This window comes from Mytilus edulis, chromosome 6 (assembly GCF_963676685.1).
Source record: "Mytilus edulis chromosome 6, xbMytEdul2.2, whole genome shotgun sequence".
Classification (NCBI taxonomy): domain Eukaryota; kingdom Metazoa; phylum Mollusca; class Bivalvia; order Mytilida; family Mytilidae; genus Mytilus; species Mytilus edulis.
In genome coordinates this window covers 1,876,604-1,903,099 of record NC_092349.1, presented here as the reverse complement: position 1 = coordinate 1,903,099, position 26,496 = coordinate 1,876,604, and the positions used below count along the sequence as shown (strand labels likewise).

The 26,496-nt window shown below is 30.8% G+C and overlaps 2 protein-coding genes across 3 annotated transcripts in view; both read right to left on the bottom strand.

Moving 5' to 3' along the window:
* LOC139526909 (acidic phospholipase A2 2-like) overlaps positions 1-18,246 on the bottom strand; it is a 50,036-nt gene extending 31,790 nt beyond the window's left edge. The window contains exons 1-2 of the mRNA XM_071322061.1: positions 18,059-18,246; positions 16,953-17,065 (exon numbers count right to left, since the gene is read on the bottom strand). Of these exons, the coding sequence (XP_071178162.1) occupies positions 16,953-17,065; positions 18,059-18,177 (232 nt within the window). The 5' untranslated portion in view covers positions 18,178-18,246. The remainder of the gene's footprint in view (positions 1-16,952; positions 17,066-18,058) is intronic.
* Positions 18,247-22,536: 4,290 nt separating this feature from the next.
* The window catches only part of LOC139526907 (very low-density lipoprotein receptor-like), a 39,526-nt gene continuing 35,566 nt past the window's right edge, over positions 22,537-26,496 (bottom strand). The window contains exons 3-4 of one of the 2 annotated variants that reach the window (XM_071322060.1): positions 26,093-26,353; positions 22,537-24,692 (exon numbers count right to left, since the gene is read on the bottom strand). In XM_071322060.1, the coding sequence (XP_071178161.1) occupies positions 24,592-24,692; positions 26,093-26,353 (362 nt within the window). In that variant the 3' untranslated portion in view covers positions 22,537-24,591. Of the gene's footprint in view, positions 26,354-26,496 lie in introns of both variants that reach the window. The other variant, XM_071322058.1, reaches the window with a different exon arrangement.

Below are 26,496 nucleotides of genomic sequence, written 5' to 3'. Positions count from 1 at the left end.
CGTTTGGGCAGAATCAATTTGCGCCTATTGCAGTTTTTTGTTTCAAACTTTAAATGCGTACAGTCTTAGTAAAGTCGCATGTTTCACAATTTAATCAAGCGAATGAATAATAGGGCGCCCGAATAATACACGTGACATGTTCATATATAAGGAATTAAAATAAAAACATTAAAATATATATGCACACGCGGTTTAAAAATGCAAAACTTGTGAATCTGTTGAAAATAAAATAGTTAGATATATAACATGATTTTGATTTGCTCAAATGCACTAGATCTTTATCGCATATATACATGCGTTTCAAAAATTGCCAAGTTCTATGAAAACTCGTGGCATGTAAGTTACGTGTGGTCCTTTGCAACTATTTACAAAACTTTATGTATTCCTGTATATTTACCGTTTCTCTTTTTTCTGTTTTACTATAATAATTCTTTATTCCGTAAGAAAATACACAGCTCATAGGATCAAATACATACACAAATTATACAGTTTACTATATTGTACTCGTATGTAAATGTAGACACGGAAAACTACACAGAAATTATTTATTGTGTACATAATTTAAATCGATGTATTTCATATTTTCGGTATTGACTGTAAAAAGTGCTTGAGTGCAGTATGAGTGAAATACAGAATTAACTCTACCTTTTTTATATTTCTTTATTTGAGAGGTAAGCTGCTGGCCAAGTTTCACTTATTCTGTCGCAAATCATTTACTTCAATAACCAATCAATTGTATTCTGAAAGAAGTTGATTTGTTCTCTGTACGAATACATGAAATATTTCTCACTGAACGTTATGTTTGCAATCGATGATCAAATACAAATCTACAGTATTTATATGAAAGAGACTTAATAATATATTTTTTTATTATTATTCTACATATATTTGAAGGATCGAAATAATCAGTTCTACAAATGGATGTTATTTAAAGACTTGAAATTTTACAATTATCAAGTGCATCCATGAAATTTTTATCGACGCACCAACCTTTTCCCTTTCATCGTGCATAGCTCATTTTCCGATTCACTTAAGGTTTCTAACGATCTTCTTATTCTAAAATTAAAATCCTACACAAATTGCAAAAAAATTTATTCTCCGGCTAGACAGCGTAAAAGATAAATATTGCTTTGTTTGTGTATACACAATGTTTTGAAGGCCGATATCCAGTTTGGCTAAAAAAGAATAAATTTGCGCCACAAGTTAATTACGCGAATTCTTTTTTTTTTATCACTTTATCATAAAAACTGCAACATTCATTTGCGCCAATAAAACACTCATTTAATTGTGCAAATATTATAGACTTGTTTTCAAATGTTTCTTCTTAGAGCACTGAGGAGGTCCTTTTCGGTATTTACATGTAGGTTCAGAATTCGCAAACTGAAAGGGCCTCCTTAGTGCACTTAGACTGACAAAAAAGTGCACTAGGGACCTGGTGGAAAGATAGAATTGACACAAAAAACATGGCATACGGAAGGAGAAGTACATAATTTCGAATTTTAGTAATTATAAAGTTATTTAACAGTTGAAGTAAGTATTATAATGTTACATGTACGTGTAAATATGTTAATAGTTTGGGCAATAGTTTCGAGGTAAATATGACACAATTTATAAAATTGAGAATGGAAATGGGGAATGTGTCAAGTTCCATTTATTGGCGCAATTAATATTATAAAACAGAAGAGATGAGCGCTATTCAAAAGTTTACAATATGACAAATTACACCTAACCGTTTTCACAAATCAGTATTTTTTTCGCCCGGGGATATACACCTGCCAGTAATCTACCTTCAGTAACTTTACAATACCCAGCCGTGTCATTTCCGTATATTGTACATGTAGATATCACGTGTTATACATGTATATACACCAGAAATACCCATTCAAGTGATTTTTAATTTCAGAAGAGCTCCATATCGGGTACATCATGTACATAAACATAAAATTACAATAATATGAAGAAAAAAAAATGTTGTTTTAGTAAATGCACCTAGGTATGTATTTGTACACTTATGTTAATTCGTTATTTCATGTATCTTGTTTTTGCTTCAATTACTTTTTTGTATCTTATTGACTTATTCGTAAATCGAAAAAAACGCACAAATCTGAAATGAATCGTAAGCATGGCATTGAACATGTTGAATGATTTCTCTAACTCAAAACTAGTTATACATGTACATGTAGATGCCTCTGAAATTATATTTTTCTCGTTGGGTTGCTTGTCCACGCTATATTCTTATGTTCGGTATTTGTGAAATCCGCTCATCTATCAATTTTACAAGAAATATAATACTTGTAAGTCATGAACATTGAAGTTTAACTTGCTATCATTTTTTCGTATACGCACAAACATAAAATAAAATGAAACACCTTAAGCTGGGGTCACACATTCACGATTTTTACTACCGTCCTCGACAAGACCATTCCCGATTAAAATTTATCAAAAGTCTGATCAAGATCCTGTGAATCGTGGATGGAAATTCAAACTTAAATCAAAATTTGTAAAAAAAAATATTTTGATCGCGACAACAATCAGATAGTGTTCAGGAAGCGACGATATTCAACCGTTTCTAAGCGAATTAGTACCGACAATCCCGTTCTGAATCCGCTTCTAACCCGATTTGTATTTTTCGCCAGGTAAAACTCTCGGCATATTCGGGATGATCAGGTACTGACGGAACGTAATCCTATCACGGTCCGCTCTATCGCAGTGTAAACGGCTTTGTCTGGTCTCAGTAGTATTGTATTCTGTAATTATCGGGACTCTGACGTGGGTATCATTGATTAATTTCGTATTAATAACGGGACTGTTTCGGAACGGTTTCGGCAAAAAACGGTTCGCAATCGACAAGATCTGGATGCAATCTGGACTCAATCGGCAGAAAAACAAATATGAAAAATTACTCCAGATCATTCCCGTTCCACAAGACACCGTCCAGAATACACAAGACATTGTTCGGAATTCGATCCGATACAGCAGAATCTGTCACGACATAGCCACGATTGTAATCCGACAAGACAAAATCGGCTGAGTTGTCCCGAATGTTACGGGACGCACCTAACTGTCGGGGTGCTTTGCAACTATTCGGACCCTTCCCGACCCGTAAGAATCTGTTACGAACTAACACGACTGTGTTCAGACAATGATAGGACATTCCAGATAATTGAGGATACTAATCCGTATTCACTTTTCGTGTCGTATTGCTGTCTGATCTCAAACGGGAGCAATAATCGGCAATGTGTGAACCCCGCATTAAAGCGGTTTAAATTATGCAGTGCATTTTGAAAATATAGTTTTAAAAAACCGGTTATTTTTGTTTCATACTTTTTCTATCCCTTTTCTTAAAAATTAGGACACGTGTCACTGGTTAATATAGAATACAATTAACGGTACGAATTTTCTTGTACCAGATGCGCATTTCGAAAATACATGTCTCTTCAGTGATTAGAATTTGAGCTGTTTTATAAGTATATATGATGGTGCCTCGTTTTAAGGGATTGAAATTCTTTAAAATAAATTTATCTATTCATCCATAATTATTTCTTTGTTAAAATACACTATAATTTCACTTTTTTTTAAATGACAACTTGTAATTACCGGAAGATTTGCAGATATTGACCCCCGTGCGTTTGGATTAGCATTAAAATGTTCCTGTATTTTTATAAGAAATACGTTATAACACAATTTGGACTTGTACACGTATATATATGCATCTATAAGTCCAAGCATGTGCATACAATAATGCATGTATGTATACGATGAGTTTCTCGCTAGTACATTGAAGACCCGTAAATTTATAGGCCGTCCTCTTTTGTCTGCTCTATAGTCGGGTTTTTGTCTCTTTTACACATTCCCCATTTCCATTCTTAATTTTGTAATATACGACGGTATATTGGGGAGCGTCTAAACACCACCTAGGCCGCTTTGGTGCACTAAGCTCAAGAAAGTGCACTAAGCCTATGATGGGATGGTGCTATGAATGTAAAAAAGATACCATCGGACGCTGTTTTTCATGAAGATAATGTATCTGATTTTTTAGTCATTAGAAATTGTAGTTAAGCCGTAATTTTGATTTTTTCTGTCATCAAAGGTTTTGTCCGACGACACGTGCCAGTAATTAACCAGGTAATAAAAACACTGATCCATGCAGAAATAAAGAAACATAACAAATACAAGGCTTCCACCTTTTTGTTTGCCATGTTATATAATTGTTTGTTTTTGTAGGATTTAAAACAAAACTTTGTATTTCTTTCTTTTTTGTGTGTATTTTTTTATAGGTTAATTATTTTGACTTTATGATACTTTTTTGGGGGTTTTTAGTCAAACTTCATTGTAATTCGAAGTTGATGATTTTTGTAAAACGATTGTTTTATGTGGTGTTTGTTTCGTTGTATTTGTAAAATTGTATGAAAGATTGGTTTGTCCTATAATAGAATACGGAGCAGGTATATGGGGTCAAAAAACATATTCCTGTATTAACTCTATACATTATAGGGCTTGTAGATTTTATTTCTCGGAGTACGAAAATATGCACCAAATGCTGCAGTTACGAGAGACTTAGGAATACCACCTATTTTTGATATAAACAGTGGAAAAGTATTATTCGTTTGTGGTGTAGATTGACTAACATGAGCTCAAATCGGTTAAATGCAAAAGTTCACAAGTGGGCTGATAGTGTGAGTATTAAGCATAAGTGTGTTAAAAACTGGATTTTCTTAGAAAAAAAACCTTCTAGCTAAATTCAAGTCATTTATCATGTCCTGAAAATATGGACACTAACTTTGTAATTTTTTTATGTCAAAATTGTTCCTGTAACAAATACCATGTACATGTACATATATGAGGCTATGAAAGTAAATAAATGGGGTTTACAGAAATAAAGATGATAATGGGATAAGCACTTTTAATTACAGAATAAAGAGATGAAAATATAAAGAATAGATTAAATAATTCATGGTTGCTTAACGACCAGTTACAAATATTACATTCTACCCCTCCATGTTTTTGTCCATCTGATGAGTTAAGCCTATTTAAACTGATTCTTATAGTTCGTTTTAATGTTGTACATGTACTTTTATACTACTGACCGAGACTAGGGAGAGGATAGGGAGCCCGCTAACATGTTTAACCCCACCACATCATTTATGTATGTGCCTGTCCCAAGTCATGAGCCTGCAATTCAGTAGTTGTCGTTTGTTTATGTGTTACATATTTATTTTTCGTTCATTTTTTTTTGTTATATAAATAAGGCGGTTAGTTTTCTTGTTTGAATTGTTTTACATTGTCATATCGGGGCCTTTTATAGCTGACCATGCGGATTTGGCATTGCTCATTGTTGAAGGCCGTACGGTGACCTATATTTGTTAATGTCTCTGTCATTTTGGTCTCTTGTGGACTGTTGTCTAATTGGAAATCATACCACACCACATCTTCTTTTTCGTATTCCTGTGCTTTTAAAATGCCCATTATAGACATACAAATGTATCATGCTACATTAAGCTTAACATTTTAATTTAACAATTTATATATTTATTCAATAACGACAATGTTGCTGCAATAGGTGCCAAAAACATCAACAATATTTTATTGAAAAGAAACGGCATTTTATTTCACTTGTTCTTAAAGAAAAAGATGTTTAATTTCATTTAGTATACGGACACTGTAAATTTTCAATTTAAATGAGTAAAAATGTGTTTATATTTATATATTGTGTCTTATACGTCTCTCATTTATCTTTTAAAGATTGATGCATACAACACAAATGTTTAAATGTTTTGTTCAGTTCTGTGATTCTCATTTTATGTTTGTATGTGGTGAGACTTTGAAATAATAATTATAATGATAAAATATTGAATCTAAAAATATTCAGAAACTATACACTTTTCTTAAATTTATACTTGAGTCAGAAAATTAAAACCAGCAGTGTCAAAAATATTTTTTTAAGCTGACAAATATTTTACACTCAGCGGCATTCAATATCATTGACATACTATATAGCACTTATCGCATTATACATGTACATATATTTTGGAAATCTTATCAGTAATCTCTCTATTGAAGATGTTGAAATCTATGTATTATAATTATACGCTTATTAGGCAAATTCATATTCTACAAAGATATTTTCAATCATTTTAGTTTTGATAAATACCATTACAAATAACATATTTGTCTCAGTCTCCTGTGTGAGGATATTCGATTGATATAAAACAATAAACAATTTAAGGTCGTCAGGTAAACGTGGATTACGGATTAAGATGTTAGATGTCAAACTTGAATTAACAAACTGAGGTGAATTTAACCCGAATATGTAGTTTCTCTTCAACAGTGTTTTAATTCCAAGTTCCTTATTTTCATTTAAACTAAATCAATTATATAGAATGATAGAAAGATTCGGAACTAAAGATAGTCACAATTAAAAATATGTATTTTGAAAAAAAGACAAAAACCGCCAGATCATATCTGATTTAAATCCAGGGTCCGTTTATGCATCTTCTGACATCAGACTCAGACTTCTCTTGAACTGAATCTTAATGTGCGTTTTGTTATGCATTCACGTTTCTACATTGGCTAGAGGTATAAGGGGGGGGGGGGGGGTGGGGGTGAGATCTCATAAACATGTTTAACCCCGCCGCATTTTTGCGCCAGTCACAAGTCAGGAGCCTCTGGCCTTTGTTAGTCTTGTATTATTTTAATTTTGGTTTCTTGTGTACAATTTGGAAATTAGTATGGCGTTTATTATCACGTATATATTTGTTTAGGGCCAGCTGAAGGACGCCTCTGGGTGCGGGAATTTCTCGCTACATTGAAGACCTGTTGGTGACCTTCTACTCAATGTTGGTTTTTTTCTTTGGTCGGGTTGTTATCTCTTTGACACATTCCCCATGTCCATTCTCTATATTACAATGGTACGTAAATTCAGATTTTATCCGAAAAGACGGATTTTTCTACATGTTCTACAAAAAATTTGTACAACTATTGAATATTGTAAATGTTTAATGCATAAATGTCCATATCTAGATCGAACTTGCTTTGCTGGTCGAAAGTACGAATATAGAAAAATCACAGATTTATATTACAACTAAAAGGTCCTAGAACAGTTGCAGAAATCATCAGAATATGTTTATTGTTAGTTATTTGTACATGTATAACTATAATGCGAACCCGAAGTTGTGAAATAGCAACTAAGCGTGAATTCTTTGGAAAAGCGACGGTTCTATGAAAACCTATTGTCAATTTCAAGTTCTGTTTCGACATCATTATAAAATATGTCACTGGACGTTAAAATTTAATCCTTTATTTCGTCTTCGTCTTCGTCAAATAGTGCTGTTGGTTTCTGCCGAAAAAAATCTTTCAAAAAGTTGTAACCTTTGTAACTTTTTCAGATAATTTGACCACATGACAAGAAATTATTCAATAAACATTGGTCACGCACGATAGATTCTGATGTAAGACACGTACCGTTACAATACCCAGTTTACACGCATCAGCGCACACAGGTTTGTCGAATAGGCCAGTTGATTGGAGGAAAGTTACCAAAAACCACGCCTACCTTTAACTATTATCCAATCAAACGCCTTTGACATAAACATAAATAATGCATGGGTAATATTACAGAGATTTTGAAAAAAGTTGAGACTCTAAATTCTAACTTAAAAGTATAGATGAATGCTCGTAATGCATTTTCGCAATTAATATTAAATTTTAAACATACTTTCACCTATCTAGTGAGGAAAAAATACAAATTTAAAACAATTGCAAATTACAACTATTTTAAATTATAATGCACAGCAAGGACGTATATTAGTTATCCGTCCGACTGCACTGTTTGTGATAAATGGGTGTCAAAATGTATTAAACAAAAACCTAAAAACCAGTTTCAAGAAGAATTCTTTGCTTTTATTGCAGAATCGCATAAAACATAATGTTGTCGTATTTTCAAAAAGAATCATCAATTTGAAAACTACTTTTCCTTTTTACCTTTCTAAATTCATATATTACCATGATTACGCAGATATAGATGTGGTAGTTGCCGATTGAGTCTAGAAGGTGTCAGGATTTACACAGAGAAGAGAGAATATGCCGTCTCTGTGACTCAAACAACATTGATGACGAGTACCATTACATTATGAATTGTAAAACATTTATAGAAAAAGAAGGAAATGTTTAAGGAACTACTGTTAGTCAAACTCTTATATCTTTAAAGCTGTTCAACAGTTAAACTCATCAAATATTGTAATATTAGAAAAACTATGTAAAAGTTATAAATGTGAAAGTCAGTCCTCCACGTTTATTTAATTGTATCGTTTACACATGCATGTAATAATTTTACCTTATAGTTATGTTTATGTATGTTATTGATAACTAGCAATTGAAGTTTTATGAGAAATAAAGTATTCGTATTCCTTTAAACCATAAATTACAGTACACGAAGACAGCCTACGGGTAAAGTACAAGTGAATATATCACAAAGATCATCCGTACGCGTCCCTGTAAATGCAAAACTCTGGATTTTCTATGATAATTACCCGAGAGGTTATAAAAGATCTAGAAAAGACTTCAAAAGGTGTTTGCCAAAAATGAATTGAAATAAAAGATTTTTGTGTAGACGAGTTACAACATTGCATAAGCATGATTAGAAAATTTGAACAAAAAATGTAAGTGCACATCTTTCTAGTGGCGAAAAACACGCATATCGAGTTACGTAGACGAAAAAGAATAAGTACATTCATAATGATTATGATGTAAATTCACGAAATTATAAGGTTATAATTAGAAAACAATCTAAAACACGATTCGTCATTCCCCATGTTTATAGATTAAAACAGAATTATAATTTTAATTCTTAAATTAAATTCTGAAATTCAAAAGGAATGTTTCTGATACTTGACAGTTCAGCGAACACTATTACATGAAATGCACGATGATATTGACCGAAAACAAAGGTGAAAGATTCAAATTGTAAAATCAGCCGCTGAACGGTAGAATTTCTATCAATCATTCACCGATAAAAAAAAAGACTATGATAGAAATACTTTTAATTTATTGAAATGCCTCTTAAATTTTTCCAGTCATTGGTTACTAGTGATTGTCAATCCATATCGATATTTCATAGCACTTTTACAAATTCTGAAAAAAATAAAATAAAAATATAATATTCCCATGGGAAAATATATCTTCCCATGAGAAGAAATTTGTCCCGCACAGTGTTTAACTCCCAAAAAAGGGAGTCTAACCAGCAAAGAAATGCTTTATCATCTGTAGATTGATTTTTATATATGAAACGATGTGTATTGATTTTACTTGGTTCAATGTTCAGTGGCAAGTATTTTATATATGCGCAGGTCCTGAGACAGAAAATCCAATTACTCATTCACTTATGGTCTTCAAAAATAACGATTGCGGGATGACGGACAGGAAGACTTCAAACGTAACAGTGTGAACTAGCTGTCAGAAACTTAAGTACTCTCAGATCCTTTCTTGCTATTGTCGTTTTGTTCTTCTGGTAAACAAGTGATTCTTTCATTGTTGAAGACTTTCTAGCGACTATAAAGATGAACAGGAATAAAACGCTGACCGTTGATAATTTGTATTTTTGTTAAGCTCTGACTTTGTGTTCGATAAGGTCCCGTGGACTTTTACTCCATATTCCTTTATTTTCTATAAATGCGTCTGTCTTGACAGTAAGTTGACACGACTTAATACAAGTTAAACCCTTAAATGTAAGACACCAGATGAAAATACTCAAAAAGGAGAGCCAGTTTGGTATTCTGTAAGGTTAGAGTTCAATTCTTCATGAAGAAACGACTATATGTTTTCTGTATTCAGCATAGAATCATATCTTCTAAACTATATTTTTTCGCACAATGTCTGGATATTGGTGGACATGCATCATTGCGAAACCAGACATTTACAATTGAAAATTAATACTTATACTATAGCCATTTAGTAGGAAAGTAAATGCACAAAAGACAAGTAAATCAGAAACATGCATGGATCACGCAAAATTATGCAAGGGCGACACCGGAGTAATGGGAGTTTGCTTCTTGCAAGACATTCGCCGTGAAAACAATTTGATATGAAGACAAGCCTTTGTTTCAACTTTGTTTTAAAATTTCAAACATGAGGCTGTTACGGCCCAGGTCAATGTTCTTAAGCAACACATATTTTCCTTTCATTTTGCTGTTAGCTTTTTGATATAAATTTTTACATATTATAGACTATTATGATTCTTTTTTTTTTCAATTTCAGTTAAACACTATATCTGATTTGCTTTTAAATAAATTTTTACATGTTTAAATGTCTTTTTCTTTTTCTTCATCTTTTTGAAACCCTGGTTTTGTATTACCACTGACCAGTTCAGTAAAGAAACAGCTGACTCATGTTTGCATAAATGTGTTTTTAACCAATCTAACATGCTATTATTTCCTTATTTTTTATTCCGTGTCTATAGATAGTCTTCATCGGGGAGGCAAGATTTATTTTGTCTGTTGGTTGCTTGGCTAGCGTAAGCTAATCGATTTACCTCACATTTTGAAGTTTGATGGAGATTGTTTTTAAATAAATGCCGTACCTTTGTACTTTGGTTTCCTGTCGGATTTTTCTCAATTTTAAATTGGAAAGTTTTAACATTAGTTTTGCATAATTATTATTTTTGACTTGCAAATGAACGATTAATAAATCTATTCCCATGTGTGCTAGCGAAATGTCTTTAGTGTAATCTCGGAGTGCAATTTTTATTTCAACTTTTACGTTTGCATCAGGACGACCTAAAACACAAAAACTTTCTTTTTTTTAAGAATGACATTCGTTACTTCAAACAAAGATCGCTTTTATCTTCTTTATTTTTTGCAGTAAAAGACCGGTTTCTTTAAAAAAAATCTTTCATACAATCGACTGAACAAAGTATAAGCTTCGGGAAGGTCAAGGATTATAACATATTTTTCGTAATTCTGAAAAATTCAATGGTCGAATTGAAGCTTAATACCTACAAAAAAATCTCAATGAGCGAGAAGACTTTCATTTTAGTAATCTCTGGTGTATTTATGATGGCTTGGTTTGAAGCGAGAACAGACGAACTATGCTTACTAGTGCTGCATAAAAAAACATGAGGATATGGTTTGTCCTTTATTACAAATTTGACTCCAATAAGGATAATTTTTGTCTCATAGAAAAATCGGTATTTTTTACCGATAATTTATTTTTCGATTTTTATCGGATAAAATAGTTATTTTGAAAAATACAAACCGGATAATTATTTATTAAAGTTTCGTATGCATCATAAATCAAGCTCCGGCAACTTTTGACTTGTTCTAATATAAATAGTAATGATTTTCATCGGAGAAAAAGATAGATATTTTTGTCGTGATTGGAAGAATCGTAAAAGTGTTATTTTTCTAAATTCTGTTTGTTTAATCGGACATCGTAGAGTTTTACTTTGATTTCTTTTTGCCGAACTGGACTTCATATTGTGTATTGATTTGAAACATGAACGCGGACCTCGATGAGAACACCTGGATTGAAAGTTTGCAAACGTTCCGACCAATGAAATTCATTTTAATATGTAACGAGAGCACCTAGATGGAATATTTTATCTATACTACAATCAGTTTTAACTTAGAAATTTTCGCTCAAATATATAGGAAATAAAATTATATGAAAGCAACAATGCAGAATGTTTCTTTTCCATTTTTTGTTTTTTTTAACAATGTTTATGTTCATTTAAATTTGGTAAGTAGACTTATATTAAATGCCCAAAACGTAAAGGTATGTTTTCTTTTAAAACATTAAAAAACGTAAGAGTATGCCGACAAATAGCCTGTCAAGGTCGTTAAACTTAAACCAACTTACCCATCTTTATCGCAGACTAAAATTTATCTCATATATACAGAATACATGTTCATTTATTACAAGTACGTCAGGGTGCATGATAGCACAATAATCTTTTTACAGAATCGTAAGAACAATATTTTTGTTTGATATTTGTTTCTCTTCCACAATTAACGCCCGATTTGGCAAGTGACCGGTATTACAATTTAACACAGTTTTAAAAGTTCAGTGGGCTGCTACTTCATTAAGAATTTTGAGCATGCCTTTCTGTTTATCATATTCAACGTCAACATTATCTTCGTCAATTTTATTATTCAACAATATCTTGTTTTTCATTACAAGCTTTTCCAAATATCAATATACAGCAAGAGAATGACTATATGTTGCTTCCCGGAAATATAAGACACATCAATTTAAATTATGTACACAATAAATAATTTCTGTGTAGTTTTCCGTGTCTAAATTTGATTTACGAGTACAATATAGTAAACAGAAAAAAAGAGAAACGGTTAATATACAGGAATACATAAAGTTTCGTTACTATATAGTTGCAAAGGATCACACGTTACTTACGATAGATACATCGAGGTCGTTTTGCTTGAGTGATTTACCTGTAAAAAGCCCGGGTCTCATCCATGTTTAAAACGAATTAATGCATGTTTGAAATAGCTTAACAGGGGCGTGGTCTATTAGTTTGACGCAACTAACCACTAAATTGATTTCAATTGATCGACTGCAGAGAAATCTATTTGACTGGCGTTAAAATGAATTGATATGAATTGAAATGAATTAAATATAATTTTTAATTTTTGTCAAGCTTTATCAAATAACGATCAATCTCATTTAAATAGCGTTAACACGTTTTTGTCCGATCAAGTTAAATTCGGGTTACTAGTGGATTTTCTTACCCCAGGAGTAGATTACCTTAGCCATATTTGGCAAAACTTTTAGGAATTTTTGATCCTCAATGCTCGTCAACTTTGTATTTATTTGGCTTTTTAACTATTTTGATCTGAACGTCACTGATGAGTCTTATGTAGACGAAACGCGCGTCTGGCGTATAAAATTTTAATCCTGGTACTTTTGATAACTATTCAAACCTAATAACTTGAAACTGCAATTATTAGATATGTTCCCGACCATATGAGTATTTGAACCATACGCGTCTGCTCATGACCATATGGGTATATACTCATATGGTCCGCCATACGCGTATGGTCGGGGTAATTAACATTCTGTTTCAGCTTACCTTTAATATTTGGGGATAAAAAGCAATGTTTTTGCTTTTGAAGAAAATATGACAGATACAAAGAACATTCAAATGGAATTTTAAAGATCCTCATTAATATATATTTAAGAGCAAAATTGTCATTGTAGAAAGCTTTTAGGCAAATTATAACAGGTGAGCGATTCAGGCTCTTGAGAGCATCTTGTTTCATTTCAAAGTCAGTAATTAAAAAACTTTCAGTTTATGTTTTATTAATCTTAAAGCTTACACAATCAATCAGAATTTACTTAAAAGAAAAATATAGATTATGAATAAAAAAAAAACATTTTATTCAAATTGATTTCATATTTGACAAAAAATAACAAACTTTAATGTCACTTTTACAAATTAACCAGGCATTGGATATATAGGCAGAACACAAGAAAAACACTTTCTGCATCTATGAGCTCATTCTGACCATAGGGTCGTGTGAGTGATTGTCTAAACATTAGACATTTTTATTATCTGCAAATAAACTTGACAAAAATCTTCATATTTGAATGTACTGTCAACATTTGTTCAATTAGAAAATAAAATAAAATATAAGTATGCCAAAATGAGACCACTCTCCGTCAGAGACCAGATGATGTAGTAGAACGATTTGCGAATCATTTTTAATTCAGATTTTTAAAAAAATTTTAAAAATAGTATACAAAAATGAGACGACTCTCAATCAGAGACCGAATGATGTAAAAGTATTACATGTTCATCGAGTTGATTCCATTATTTTAGGCATATGCATTTAATAATATCGAGTAGTCCAGTGGACATAAACATACAACCATGGCACATTACATGTAAAAATAACATCCTAAACATGCATAACACATTCTCTTTAAGCATGCTTTGTTTCAAAGATCGTGTACATCACATAAAGATATACATACAGTAATACATTAATAGAAAGTCAATCGAAAACAATGTTTCACTTATATTTACCCTTCTCCCTGTGTATGACATATTTGCCACTGGAATTTCAGAAACCAACAATCAAATAATCAATGAAATGAATTTGCCAACAAATGAAATGTAATAATTTATTCAAAGTTTGTCTCTTTTTCACCAAAACGATATATATAAATGCATGTGGGACGTGAAAAATAAAAGAAGCCCATTGTGCCCCATTATACTAGCATTCACAATCATAATTTCCTATTATATTTTTGTGTACTGCCTCCAATTTTGGACATCTAATCGTGAAGAAGAGTCATTCTCTACACCCAGTGTACATAATGATACTAGTCTTGTACTTTCTGTATCATGGTTTTACTCCTCATGAACCAGTAATTCAGTTTATTCTTTTTTGTATGTATATTCTTAGAGTTTGCTTACATTGGTTTTCAAAATAATTGACAAAACTTGCATTTTCTACCCCTATGTGCGAATTGTAGCAATGTCAACCATCATGTTTGTCAGTAGGGGTCATTGGACACATTTTTAAAACTAAATACCCTACTGAAGATTCAGACTAAGTTTTGAAAAAGCATTAATCAGTAGTTTAAGAGTAAAAGATGTTTGTAAAAGTTAATGATAAAGGTTGGCAGAGGACGGACGCCAAATGATGAGGGATGGCCCTTTTAATGATAGTATTTGTGAAAAACGTCTATACACCAAACCATTCATCAACTGTTATTTGTGCATTCTATTTACAAAGGAACAATGCATGAAAAACGTAACAAAATCTTAAAAAATAGGACTCTCAAAGCAAGCGATCTTATTTAAGACTAGTGAGAAAATTTGTCTGATTGACAATGAGACAAAATTTTCCACCAGAGACCAAATGACATAGAAGTATTTAACTATATACCACTATAAACTTTCATCAATTTGAAAAACCCATACTGTAAAATAATAAACCAATAAACTGATACATATTAAAAATCAAATGTACGAAACACAAATATGATATACAATAATAGTTATCAAAGGTACCAGGATTTTAATTTAATTTAACAGACGTCTTCATAATACTCACCAGTGACGCTCAAAATAGATATGAAGCCAAACAAGTACAAAGTTGAAGAACACCTTCTGAAGTTCAAATATTATGGAGGTTGTTGTATAAAATAATAATAAAACTCATCATAGATACCAGGACTAAATTTTATATATACGACAGACGCGCGTTTCGTCTACAAAAGACTCATCAGTGACGCTCGAATCCAAAAAAGTTAAAAAGGCTAAATAAAGTTCGAAGTTTAAGAGCGTTGAGGACAAATATTCCTAAAAGTTTTGTCAAATACAGGTAAGGTAATCTATGTCTGAGGTAGAAAAGCCTTAGTATTTCAAAAAATTCAAAATTTTGTAAACAGGTAATTTATAGATATAACACTATCAATGATGATTAATGTCAGCACAAACAGTGCTGACTACCGTGCGATTTTATAAAAGCAAATGCTAATATTTTGTGTTTTCTACTGACAGAATGACTTCATGGGAATTTCCATAAATTCAACAATGGAAATTACGTCTGACAGATTTCAATTAATTCATGATTAATTATCCGTACATATGCATATTGCATTTCCAGTTTACTTTTTTTTTAAACATTTGAAGCAGAGCATGACAACTATCTAGAAAAAGCAACAACATTCATTTGCAATGATTATATGAGAAAACATTCTGTGAAATAAATCAGATTGTTCATATTTATCAACATTTGTTGAAGTTTAGAAGTCCAAGTAAAAAGGTTCGTGGGAAACTTGCACTTCTCAAATATTCCAAGAATTCCTTGTCGCAGTTATATTTTTTATAATCGTAAGATCCGGGACTATCTTGAAATGAAAAGAAAAAATATTTGATACCAATGCTGGTTGACAATTATGTAACAAGTAAAATGTGTATGTGTGCAAAAATGTAAGAATACAAACTAAACTGTTCGCTAAGATTGTTCCTTATCCCTGGATCCCGAATTGATTACTAAATATGCTAGAGACAACAATATAAGGATCAATATTGTGGTGTTATCAGAACAAGATACGCGTTAGACAGAGATAATTGTTTAAGGGGTCATTACTCTAAAATCACTCCTATCATACTATGCACAGACTGCTATACATCTGAATAATGATTTCGTTCTGTTACTTCTATTACCGTTGAACTTCTCATTTTCAACAAAATACGATATACAACGTAAAAGGAGTTGCGATGACATGATCGGTGAAAATAAGATTAAACAATTCTATGGTGACCAGGAATTCTTTCAAAACTTCATAAAACTAGTAATTATGAAAGTTTCTTCCAAAAAATGATGTTTGCAATTCATAATGATTTATTCTGCAAAGTTTAGAGTGCTTTAGATAAAGGATCAGTTGTATTTTACAGCATACTTAACTATATAACCAACACAAGAGGACTAATCTACATGCTAGCAATTTTGCCAATAGCCATTTATAATTTCTATGCATAATTAATATGCATTGTACAACTAGTGTCATCTTTTAAATTTAATTCATGATACAGATACATACATTTTTTATATTTACGTAGTATTTCAGTAAAAAGTCTTATTCAGTGGTTGTCGTTTGTTTATGTGTTTCATATTTGTTTTTCGTTCAATTTTTTATATAAATAAGTTCGTTTGTTTTCTCGTTTGAATTGTTTTTCATTGACTTATCGGGGCCGTTTATAGCTGACTATTCTGTATGGGCTTTGCTCATTGTTGAAGGCCGTATGGTGATCTATAGTTGTTAATGTCGGTGTCATTTTGGTCTCTTGTAAACAGTTGTCTCATTGGCAATCATACCACATCTTCTTTTTTATATTATTGACAACGATGTGTTTTCAATATGTTATTTAAACGTTGTATATTAAAAAATATAAAATTAAGGTTGTTTTTGAGACTACATGTACTTACTTGTACATTTGATTGACACACTGGTCCACTCGTAGCTGTAATCGTCTAGATGAATACCACTACACCCATCCCTACTATTCTGATCATAACATCTATCATGTACCATACAACATCTATAAAGTATTCATTTATTTTATTATTTTTGTGTTTTGAAGGTAACTTGTGTAAAACTTTTTGATAAAAGAATATTTACGGGGTTGAATGAGGCCATTCGCCTGTTCAATGTTATGATATTTTTTCTCCATGTAATTGGGATTTACAGGATAGATGATAATTAACAAAAGTCCAAGATATGGACAATAAACAAATAGAGAAAAAAGGAACCAAAAAATGGTAAGAGAATATCAGGGTGCTAAAAAATAAAGAATACATGGAGATAGGAATAGGCAACATAATTAAAAAACAGCACATAAAACCGCAATCTCATAGACTATTTATTCATTTCATAACACATTTAAACCAACAAATTTTCGTTGAAAGTTGTCTAATCGATGTAAGATAGGGATAAGCATAAAGACCATTTATTGTTTTTTTCATAGCTTTCTGAGTCTAAAATCTGTAAATCCACAGTTTTCCTCTTTATTATAATTGAGGTCATCATGAAGTGATGCATTTGGAATTTATTTACGGATTCACATTTATGTATTTTTTTTCCTTTTTACCCTCACGAGTCTTATATCAAGTACCGGCACTGACAAAAGTGTTTGGGTAAAGTTGAACCGCAAAATCTTATATTGTAGTGAGGTGCAACAGGAACAAAAATGATCTTATAATTTAAAATTGATATGTAGATCTAAAGTCATAATTAGTACGCTAAATATATTCATAATACATTAGCGTCATAGAATAGACCTAAACAGGTAACCTTCTGTGTGATATGACATTCTGGTACTCGGTAAGAAAGTGCAGTTAAAAGAAGTAAAAGAAAGCGTATAATTGGTTCAATTTGGAGAAAAGCATATGTTTCATGTTTTCTATGCACAACAAAAAGGAAAAAGGGTTAATTTTCTCCTACTTTGCAAAGGTTGCTCATTTAATTATACTTCTTTGGATTGCTCTTACTCGCCTAAAGATGTTCTGACATCTGTAAAATAAGAGCAGCTCACCTATCAATGTTGTCTTGAGGTGTACCGCTTCCGCCAACTCCACACCAACATCCATAGTCTCGAAGATAATTCCCAAACGTATAACCCATTTCAAACAAATGACTGATCTGACTGTACATATTCAAGAATGATCTTTTGGTCCTAGCAGCACGTCCTTCAAATGAATTAGGAATATGATTGAAATAAACTACATTAATTTTGTAAAATTTATTGTGAAATTCCGATAATGTTAGCCAAGACAGAGGTGATTTGATTTCTATGCACATACATTTTGTAATTCGAGTTTCTTGAATACCATTTGAACCTTTACTATATAATAGTCCATTGTGGTAATATCATTTTAGCATGGCTCGGTATTTATACATCCCACCATTGTTTTACTGTGCTATATTCATTTTCTTGTAGTCTTTTTTTCGTATGTGCTGGTTTTTAAAGTGTCTATATACCACTTAGTTGATCTTTGGTGACATAGGTATTAGTTTTAAAGTGATTTTAAGATAATAGCATAATGTTGACATTTTTACTTTCTATGTCTGTTTGTTTTATTCACAAAATGTTTTCAATATTATGAAATTCTATGCAGCTGTCATCAGGGATGGGGGAATTGAAAATGTAATGGTAATTAAGTGTAATGCATTACAATTTTCCATTACAATGACAAAAGCATGTAATGCTCATTTACTTTTGAATTGCATTTTAATTACATGTACTTTTATGGTGTTTATGATAAGGATTTATGTTAAATAATATAAATTGTAAAATTATATTTATTTTTCAAATAGTGATATCACATACTCTCTGTAATTTATTCTAAAGTTCTTATATTACTTATTTGACCAACAGAATTTTTTTCTGAATAGTCTTATGATTTGAAAAAGTACATATGTTTTTAAGAAAGATATTTAACTAAATAGATTGAAAAGTAATAAATCACCATGTTAAACAAAAGCAAAAAAATGTGTGGAAAATCTTTATGAGAGTTCATTTAGAATTCAAATTTACTGCACACAATCATTTTGTCAAATTAGTATACACAAATGGATTATACAGCTGTAAAAACAAACAGCAATTAATCAGATTAAAATGTCCAGGAGCAATGCCACTATTACTTGTATTTTATCTAATTAGCAAAATATTGCTTAGATATAGACATTATACATTGTTTGTACTAAAAATTATTTTCAATGTTGTGACAAGCATACCTTTTAATAATTATTATGTGATTTTTTTATTTATTTATATTTTTTTTATTCATGCTATGTTTTATTTAAATAACTTCATTTCGGAGATGTCAAAATACCCCTTAATGTATTGGCAAGTTAATGGGAAATAATTTCCTCTTCTATCAACACATCTACTGATTATGGAAGTATAATACATCCATGTTCTAATCAAGCGATATATGCCACATTAGCTCCTATAGAACAGGAACAAAAATGATCTTATAATTTAAAATTGATATGTAGATCTAAAGTCATAATTAGTACGCTAAATATATTCATAATACATTAGCGTCATAGAATAGACCTAAACAGGTAACCTTCTGTGTGATATGACATTCTGGTACTCGGTAAGAAAGTGCAGTTAAAAGAAGTAAAAGAAAGCGTATAATTGGTTCAATTTGGAGAAAAGCATATGTTTCATGTTTTCTATGCACAACAAAAAGGAAAAAGGGTTAATTTTCTCCTACTTTGCAAAGGTTGCTCATTTAATTATACTTCTTTGGATTGCTCTTACTCGCCTAAAGATGTTCTGACATCTGTAAAATAAGAGCAGCTCACCTATCAATGTTGTCTTGAGGTGTACCGCTTCCGCCAACTCCACACCAACATCCATAGTCTCGAAGATAATTCCCAAACGTATAACCCATTTCAAACAAATGACTGATCTGACTGTACATATTCAAGAATGATCTTTTGGTCCTAGCAGCACGTCCTTCAAATGAATTAGGAATATGATTGAAATAAACTACATTAATTTTGTAAAATTTATTGTGAAATTCCGATAATGTTAGCCAAGACAGAGGTGATTTGATTTCTATGCACATACATTTTGTAATTCGAGTTTCTTGAATACCATTTGAACCTTTACTATATAATAGTCCATTGTGGTAATATCATTTTAGCATGGCTCGGTATTTATACATCCCACCATTGTTTTACTGTGCTATATTCATTTTCTTGTAGTATTTTGTTCGTATGTGCTGGTTTTTAGAGTGTCTATATACCACTTAGTTGATCTTTGGTGACATAGGTATTAGTTTTAAAGTGATTTTAAGATAATAGCATAATGTTGACATTTTTACTTTCTATGTCTGTTTGTTTTGTTCACAAAATGTTTTCAATATTATGAAATTCTATGCAGCTGTCATCAGGAATGGGGTAATTGAAAATGTAATGGTAATTAAGTGTAATGCATTACAATTTTCCATTACAATGACAAAAGCATGTAATGCTCATTTACTTTTGAATTGCATTTTAATTACATGTACTTTTATGGTGTTTATGATAAGGATTTATGTTTAATAATATAAATTGTAAAATTATATTTATTTTTCAAATAGTGATATCACATACTCTCTGTAATTTATTCTAAAGTTCTTATATTACTTATTTGACCAACAGAATTTTTTTCTGAATAGTCTTATGATTTGAAAAAGTACATATGTTTTTAAGAAAGATATTTAACTAAATAGATTGAAAAGTAATAAATCACCATGTTAAACAAAAGCAAAAAAATGTGTGGAAAATCTTTATGAGAGTTCATTTAGAATTCAAATTTACTGCACACAATCATTTTGTCAAATTAGTATACACAAAAGGATTATACAGCTGTAAAAACAAACAGCAATTAATCAGATTAAAATGTCCAGGAGCAATGCCACTATTACTTGTATTTTATCTAATTAGCAAAATATTGCTTAGATATAGACATTATACATTGTTTGTACTAAAAATTATTTTCAATGTTGTGACAAGCATACCTTTTAATAATTATTATGTGATTTTTTTTATTTATTTATATTTTTTTTATTCATGCTATGTTTTATTTAAATAACTTCATTTCGGAGATGTCAAAATACCCCTTAATGTATTGGCAAGTTAATGGGAAATAATTTCCTCTTCTATCAACACATCTACTGATTATGGAAGTATAATACATCCATGTTCTAATCAAGCGATATATGCCACATTAGCTCCTATAGAAATACTTTTGAGAATGGCTGTCAAAGTGTACAGACCGGAGAGATGTAGACTAAATGACTAAACATTAAAATTACTCATGATTATAAAATGCAACGCTTAAACTATGATTACATGAATATTTTACACATACATTATACATACATGTATAATATTGGTTAACAAATATTATGATGAAATGTAATGTGTAATTTAATTAATTACTTTAGTAAAGTAATTGTAATTTAATTAATTACATTTCAAAAACTGTGTAATGTGTAATTAGTGTAATTGACCATTTTTGCAATGTAATGTGTAATTTAATTAATTACATTCCAATGTAATTGACCCCAAGTCTGGCTGTCATACAAGCAAGAGGTTTGCTAGCTAAAATAACCAGGTTGTATCCACCTTTTTCGACAAAATGCAATGCCTGTAACAAGTCAGGAATATAACAGTTGTCACTTGTTTTCCATTCGTTAGATGTGTTAGAGCTTTTGATTTTGACATTTGACAAAAAACTTTCCGTTTTAAATTTTCCTTATATTTCGGATTTCGGATTTTTTGTTATTTTACTTCGCAATGTATGATCTAACCAAAATAACCATAAAACTCATAAATCTTTTAACCAAATGGGTTCAAATATAACAGTCCAAATAGTCTTATAAGCCAACCTTGCGTGAGAGTATTATCATGCAAACTGGAATGTATAATTAAAATCGTGCTTTCATTACAAGCAATAATAAGTGAACTGTGATTTTTAATAGCAAGAATGGACACCAAATTCAAACATAATAGGATTGCATTTTGCAATCTCATTCAAATAAATAATTACAATTAAAAGAACATACCCGCAGATGTAGTCAGTACTAAAATGCATAGTAAAGCTATGGAAATGGACCCTCTACGAACATTCTGAAAAAAGTACAAGACACATTTTAAAGTTAAATCTTGTTCAAAATTCTAACAATGTTCTATTTACTTAGTTTTATTTTATTGGCGAGCAACATGACAATCAAACTTCTAATAGACGAATAAACAAGGTTCATAAAGTCATAATTAAGATTGTTTACACATGCTTAACAGTTCGATGTAAGTGCTGATGAAATATATCATCTAGACATAATTTATAGTACATTTTATTTGAAATAAAAATAGTAAAGGTTATGTTGTCTGTGTAAATCTTGTTAATTGACCTGCGAACTAAAAAATTACTTTTTATGGCTTTTGACCAGTCAAAAGCATTTGAGATTAAAAAAATAAAAATAAATATGAAATAGTTAGTTTGTCCAACGTCTATATGGAAATCTATTCACATTCCATTTGAAAACAATTGAATAAATCATGTTCAAATAACCATATGTTCTGCAAACTTAATTTGAACTGCAATTACAAAGAAAAGAGGTACATGTTGTTTATCGGAAAACATTTTAGTCTTGAGACTTCCACCTTTATATAGCACCCCTTCAAAAAATAATCTGAATTTGAAGGTGCCATTTCGACTAGACATAGCTGCGTATTTTTACAGCCTGCACAACTAAACAGAACTTTTGTCAGCGTATATACTACTACTAAAAGTGAGTCTATAATACCAATCTTCTTTACTCCAATCAACCCTTATAAAACTGATTGATGTTCTGTTTTATGGTTAATAACCTAAGAAAAAACTTGCATCCAATTGTCTAACTTTGCAGTATAGCTCACTATATTGCTACACAGAAAACACAAACTTTACTGGTGACGCCGGTTCTATCGTTAGAAAATTATATAATTAAAACATATGTCCATTTATTCTAAAGCTTAGCCGATAGAATGTTGACCTTTCGGTGTATATAAGTATATGTCCACGTGATTCAATCTGAACAATATATTTGTAATAGTCATATAACTGTTTAATTTAATTTTATGATATAATTCTCATTTAAACAGAATAAATGATACATGTCCTTGGTTGAGAATTGTCTCACAAAACATCTTCTTACTTATATATGATGAGTGAAATAATGAATTGAAATGAAGCATCAATCAAATTCACACTTACGTTGTAATACTATTTATGACATGTACTTACCATTATGATCCTGTGCTTACTTATTATGTTTAGATTTAACACCTCATTCGCTACTTATGCAAAGTATTCAGGACAGTCCTGTTTTCCAAATATTTTATCTTTTTTCCGCAACAAATTTTAACATGTTATATAACCGGTTGTGTATCCGTTCAGGCACAAGTGGTTTGTAGTTTTTGTCTGAGATCAAGAACATCTTTAAATATTGTTTTTGTACCTGATGACATTTTATAACTTACAGAAAAATAATGTGATTTTTTTTAACCACTCTTCCCAATCTTAACCTTGAATTTAGTCTATACAGGGTCTGAATTGTGTTGTGGATTCATATAAAAGGTCTTCAATTTGTTTTCTTCACTCTATTCTCTATTATTATCAATTATCAGTCGTAAAAGTAAGAAGATGTTGTTAGATTGTCTATATAGACCACTCTTCACTAGAGACCAATTGACGTTAGCAACTATAGGTCAGCCGGGTTCCATTGTCAAAAGAAACAACAAATGTGGTTAGTGGTATATTTAGGAGTTTTCGTCTTCAAAAACCCATACGTTTGAGTTTGTAATTATATTTTCATATCTGTACGTCGGAGAAGTAAGGTATTGGTGGTTGATGAGGTTTGTACCACAAATGGTTTAGCTCAGTCAATTGTTAAAATAGAAACATGTCCAATATTACTACACGAACATTTCTGTTTACACAGAAATTTTGTGTTCCTCAATTTGAGAAGCATTATGGATATTGACCCATATAGCATGTATTGAACATGCGAGTGATCCGTAAAGTATAACGTTAACAACATATGAAATAAGGCAATGGTTTGCTTATACTATTCCTTTATTGGATATATTTATCTGCAATAGTAAACATGCAATAGTAAACATTCATTACTTTAATGTTATACACACAAAAGTCATTCAAATGTAGAATACCAGTAAATCTCTTAACTATCTGAAAGCATTCACAAGTTGCAATATTCATATATTACTGTTACTATATTAGACTGTCACCAGTAGTATAACATGGAATTAAAGTCACATTATCAGAACAAAAGATATAACTTAACACCTGCACCGGTCAACAAGTGTTTCTGTCATTGTTTTACAGAGGGTACTAGTCAAACAGGTACCTGTTTTAAATACAATTCAGGGGATTCGTTTTACGTTGTAAGTATGTGCCAAATTGAATCAACAAGGTATCTTTTTTTTTTATTTGAGCACTTACTGATAAATTTTCGCATATTTATCAACCCGATCTGTAAATCTAGGAAATCGAGAATAAACTCTTTAATTGATATAATAACTAGACTGCATTAACTTACCTGTTTTTTTAGAGCTTGTATATAATACAGCACTATTTGATTTTGTACCGAAACCATATTTTACACCTGAAAATATTGAATGGATAGTCCTTTAATCACGGCATTGTCTTATTGAACATAAGTATATGCTTTATTTTGAGTAAATTATTTGACCAACTTCCAATTCATTTCTTTAATATCATTCAAAATAGTTGATACAAATATATACAACAAGCATCAAATGAAGATATTGCTCCTCATAGTTTCGTTCATATAAAAAAATAATTTTAAGGATGCATACTTGTAATACAGTAATACAACTCCTCACGAAAAAGGCTTAATGCGAGATATTTATTTGAGAAATATATAAAAAAATTAAACCTAAATATATATTTCAATAAGAATGAAAATAGCGAGCCTTGTCAAATAAAACAATATAGATATTCTATCTTCTATTACATAGACATTGTATTGCATATGTTTAGAGTAATAATGCCAGCTATATTTGTTGGATATATTGTCCTATTCGCGTCCCCTTAACACTGCCTTCTTTTATTTTGCACATTAGGAAAGGAACTATTTACTGCTTTTCGTCACAGCTTTTCCCTGCAAGTATACACACATCTTTGTTATATAACAAAATATTACATAAATCGGCTGTTCTTTTGAGCTATCTTGATTTTTAATCATTAAATAAAAAGACGTGTTGATTTAAAATTAAGTACATTATTTAACATATTTTCGCGTATAAATAAACCATTGCATATCAATGATTTCATAATACATTATTGTTAATAACATTGTATTTAGACAGTCAAAATTGCAAGAGCATAAAAGAAATTTTAAGTTTGCTTATATTCAATTGAACATTATAAAATATATCTAAGGTTTGATGTCAAATACTTAGTTATTTAAATGAACATTTTTCCTTCAGCTGAAGAAAAGAAAGAATGTGCAAGATTATTATATTCAGTTACAGGTAAAACTATCACATAGTGCTCCGATACAAACATATATCTCTGCAATTATCAAAGCAAAGTGTTAGACAATTAATCATCCAGGAAGCGAGAATTAGTTATACACTTAATATATAATATGTACAATGAATATAACTTCATAATAATTCACATTTTAAGTAATTAAACGTTTACATATATAAGATTGCATGCTACTACATTTGTCTATATCTATAGCAGTAATCTTATTATATAGTTTAATAATATGCACATCAATAACAGAATAAAAAGTCACTATATAAAAAATGTCCGTTTCCTATAGTATTGTTATTGTCTTACTTTTACTTAAAGCGAAGACTGATTCGTTACATAATATGTAAATTGTATCAAATTAAATTCCAACAGTTGATTATGACACTTATTTTTCTAAACACTTGATTTAAATATATCAGTTCACTTATAAAATTATGGTAACACTGTAGTGTAAAATAAATTGTATTTCATAGTATTTTTTTAAACTCGTATTCTTACCGTTTTGCTTGTATAACAAAATACCATTAATTATGTCTGTGTCTGTGTAAACAACAGTTGGGTTGTGTTGTAAAGATTTGCTTATCTTCATAATTTTGTTGCTGCTTGTGTAGAATATGAAATCACCATCAGTAGCAATGTCCCAGTTCTTACTCTTTGCATTTGTGCTAACTATCGTTCTAACATCAGACCCATTGAAACAAGCAGATTGTAAATCACCCGTCTGAAATTCCATCCAATAAAGACGCTTAACGTTAACGTCTGAAATATTTATAATTTTTAAAATAGCAAACGCTCAACAAGAAACACATATCTTTCGTAAATGATAATCGCCTTTCTCTGCATAACTGAATATGTATTATATTGGATTTAATAAAAAAAAATTAACAAAGTGGTATGATTTT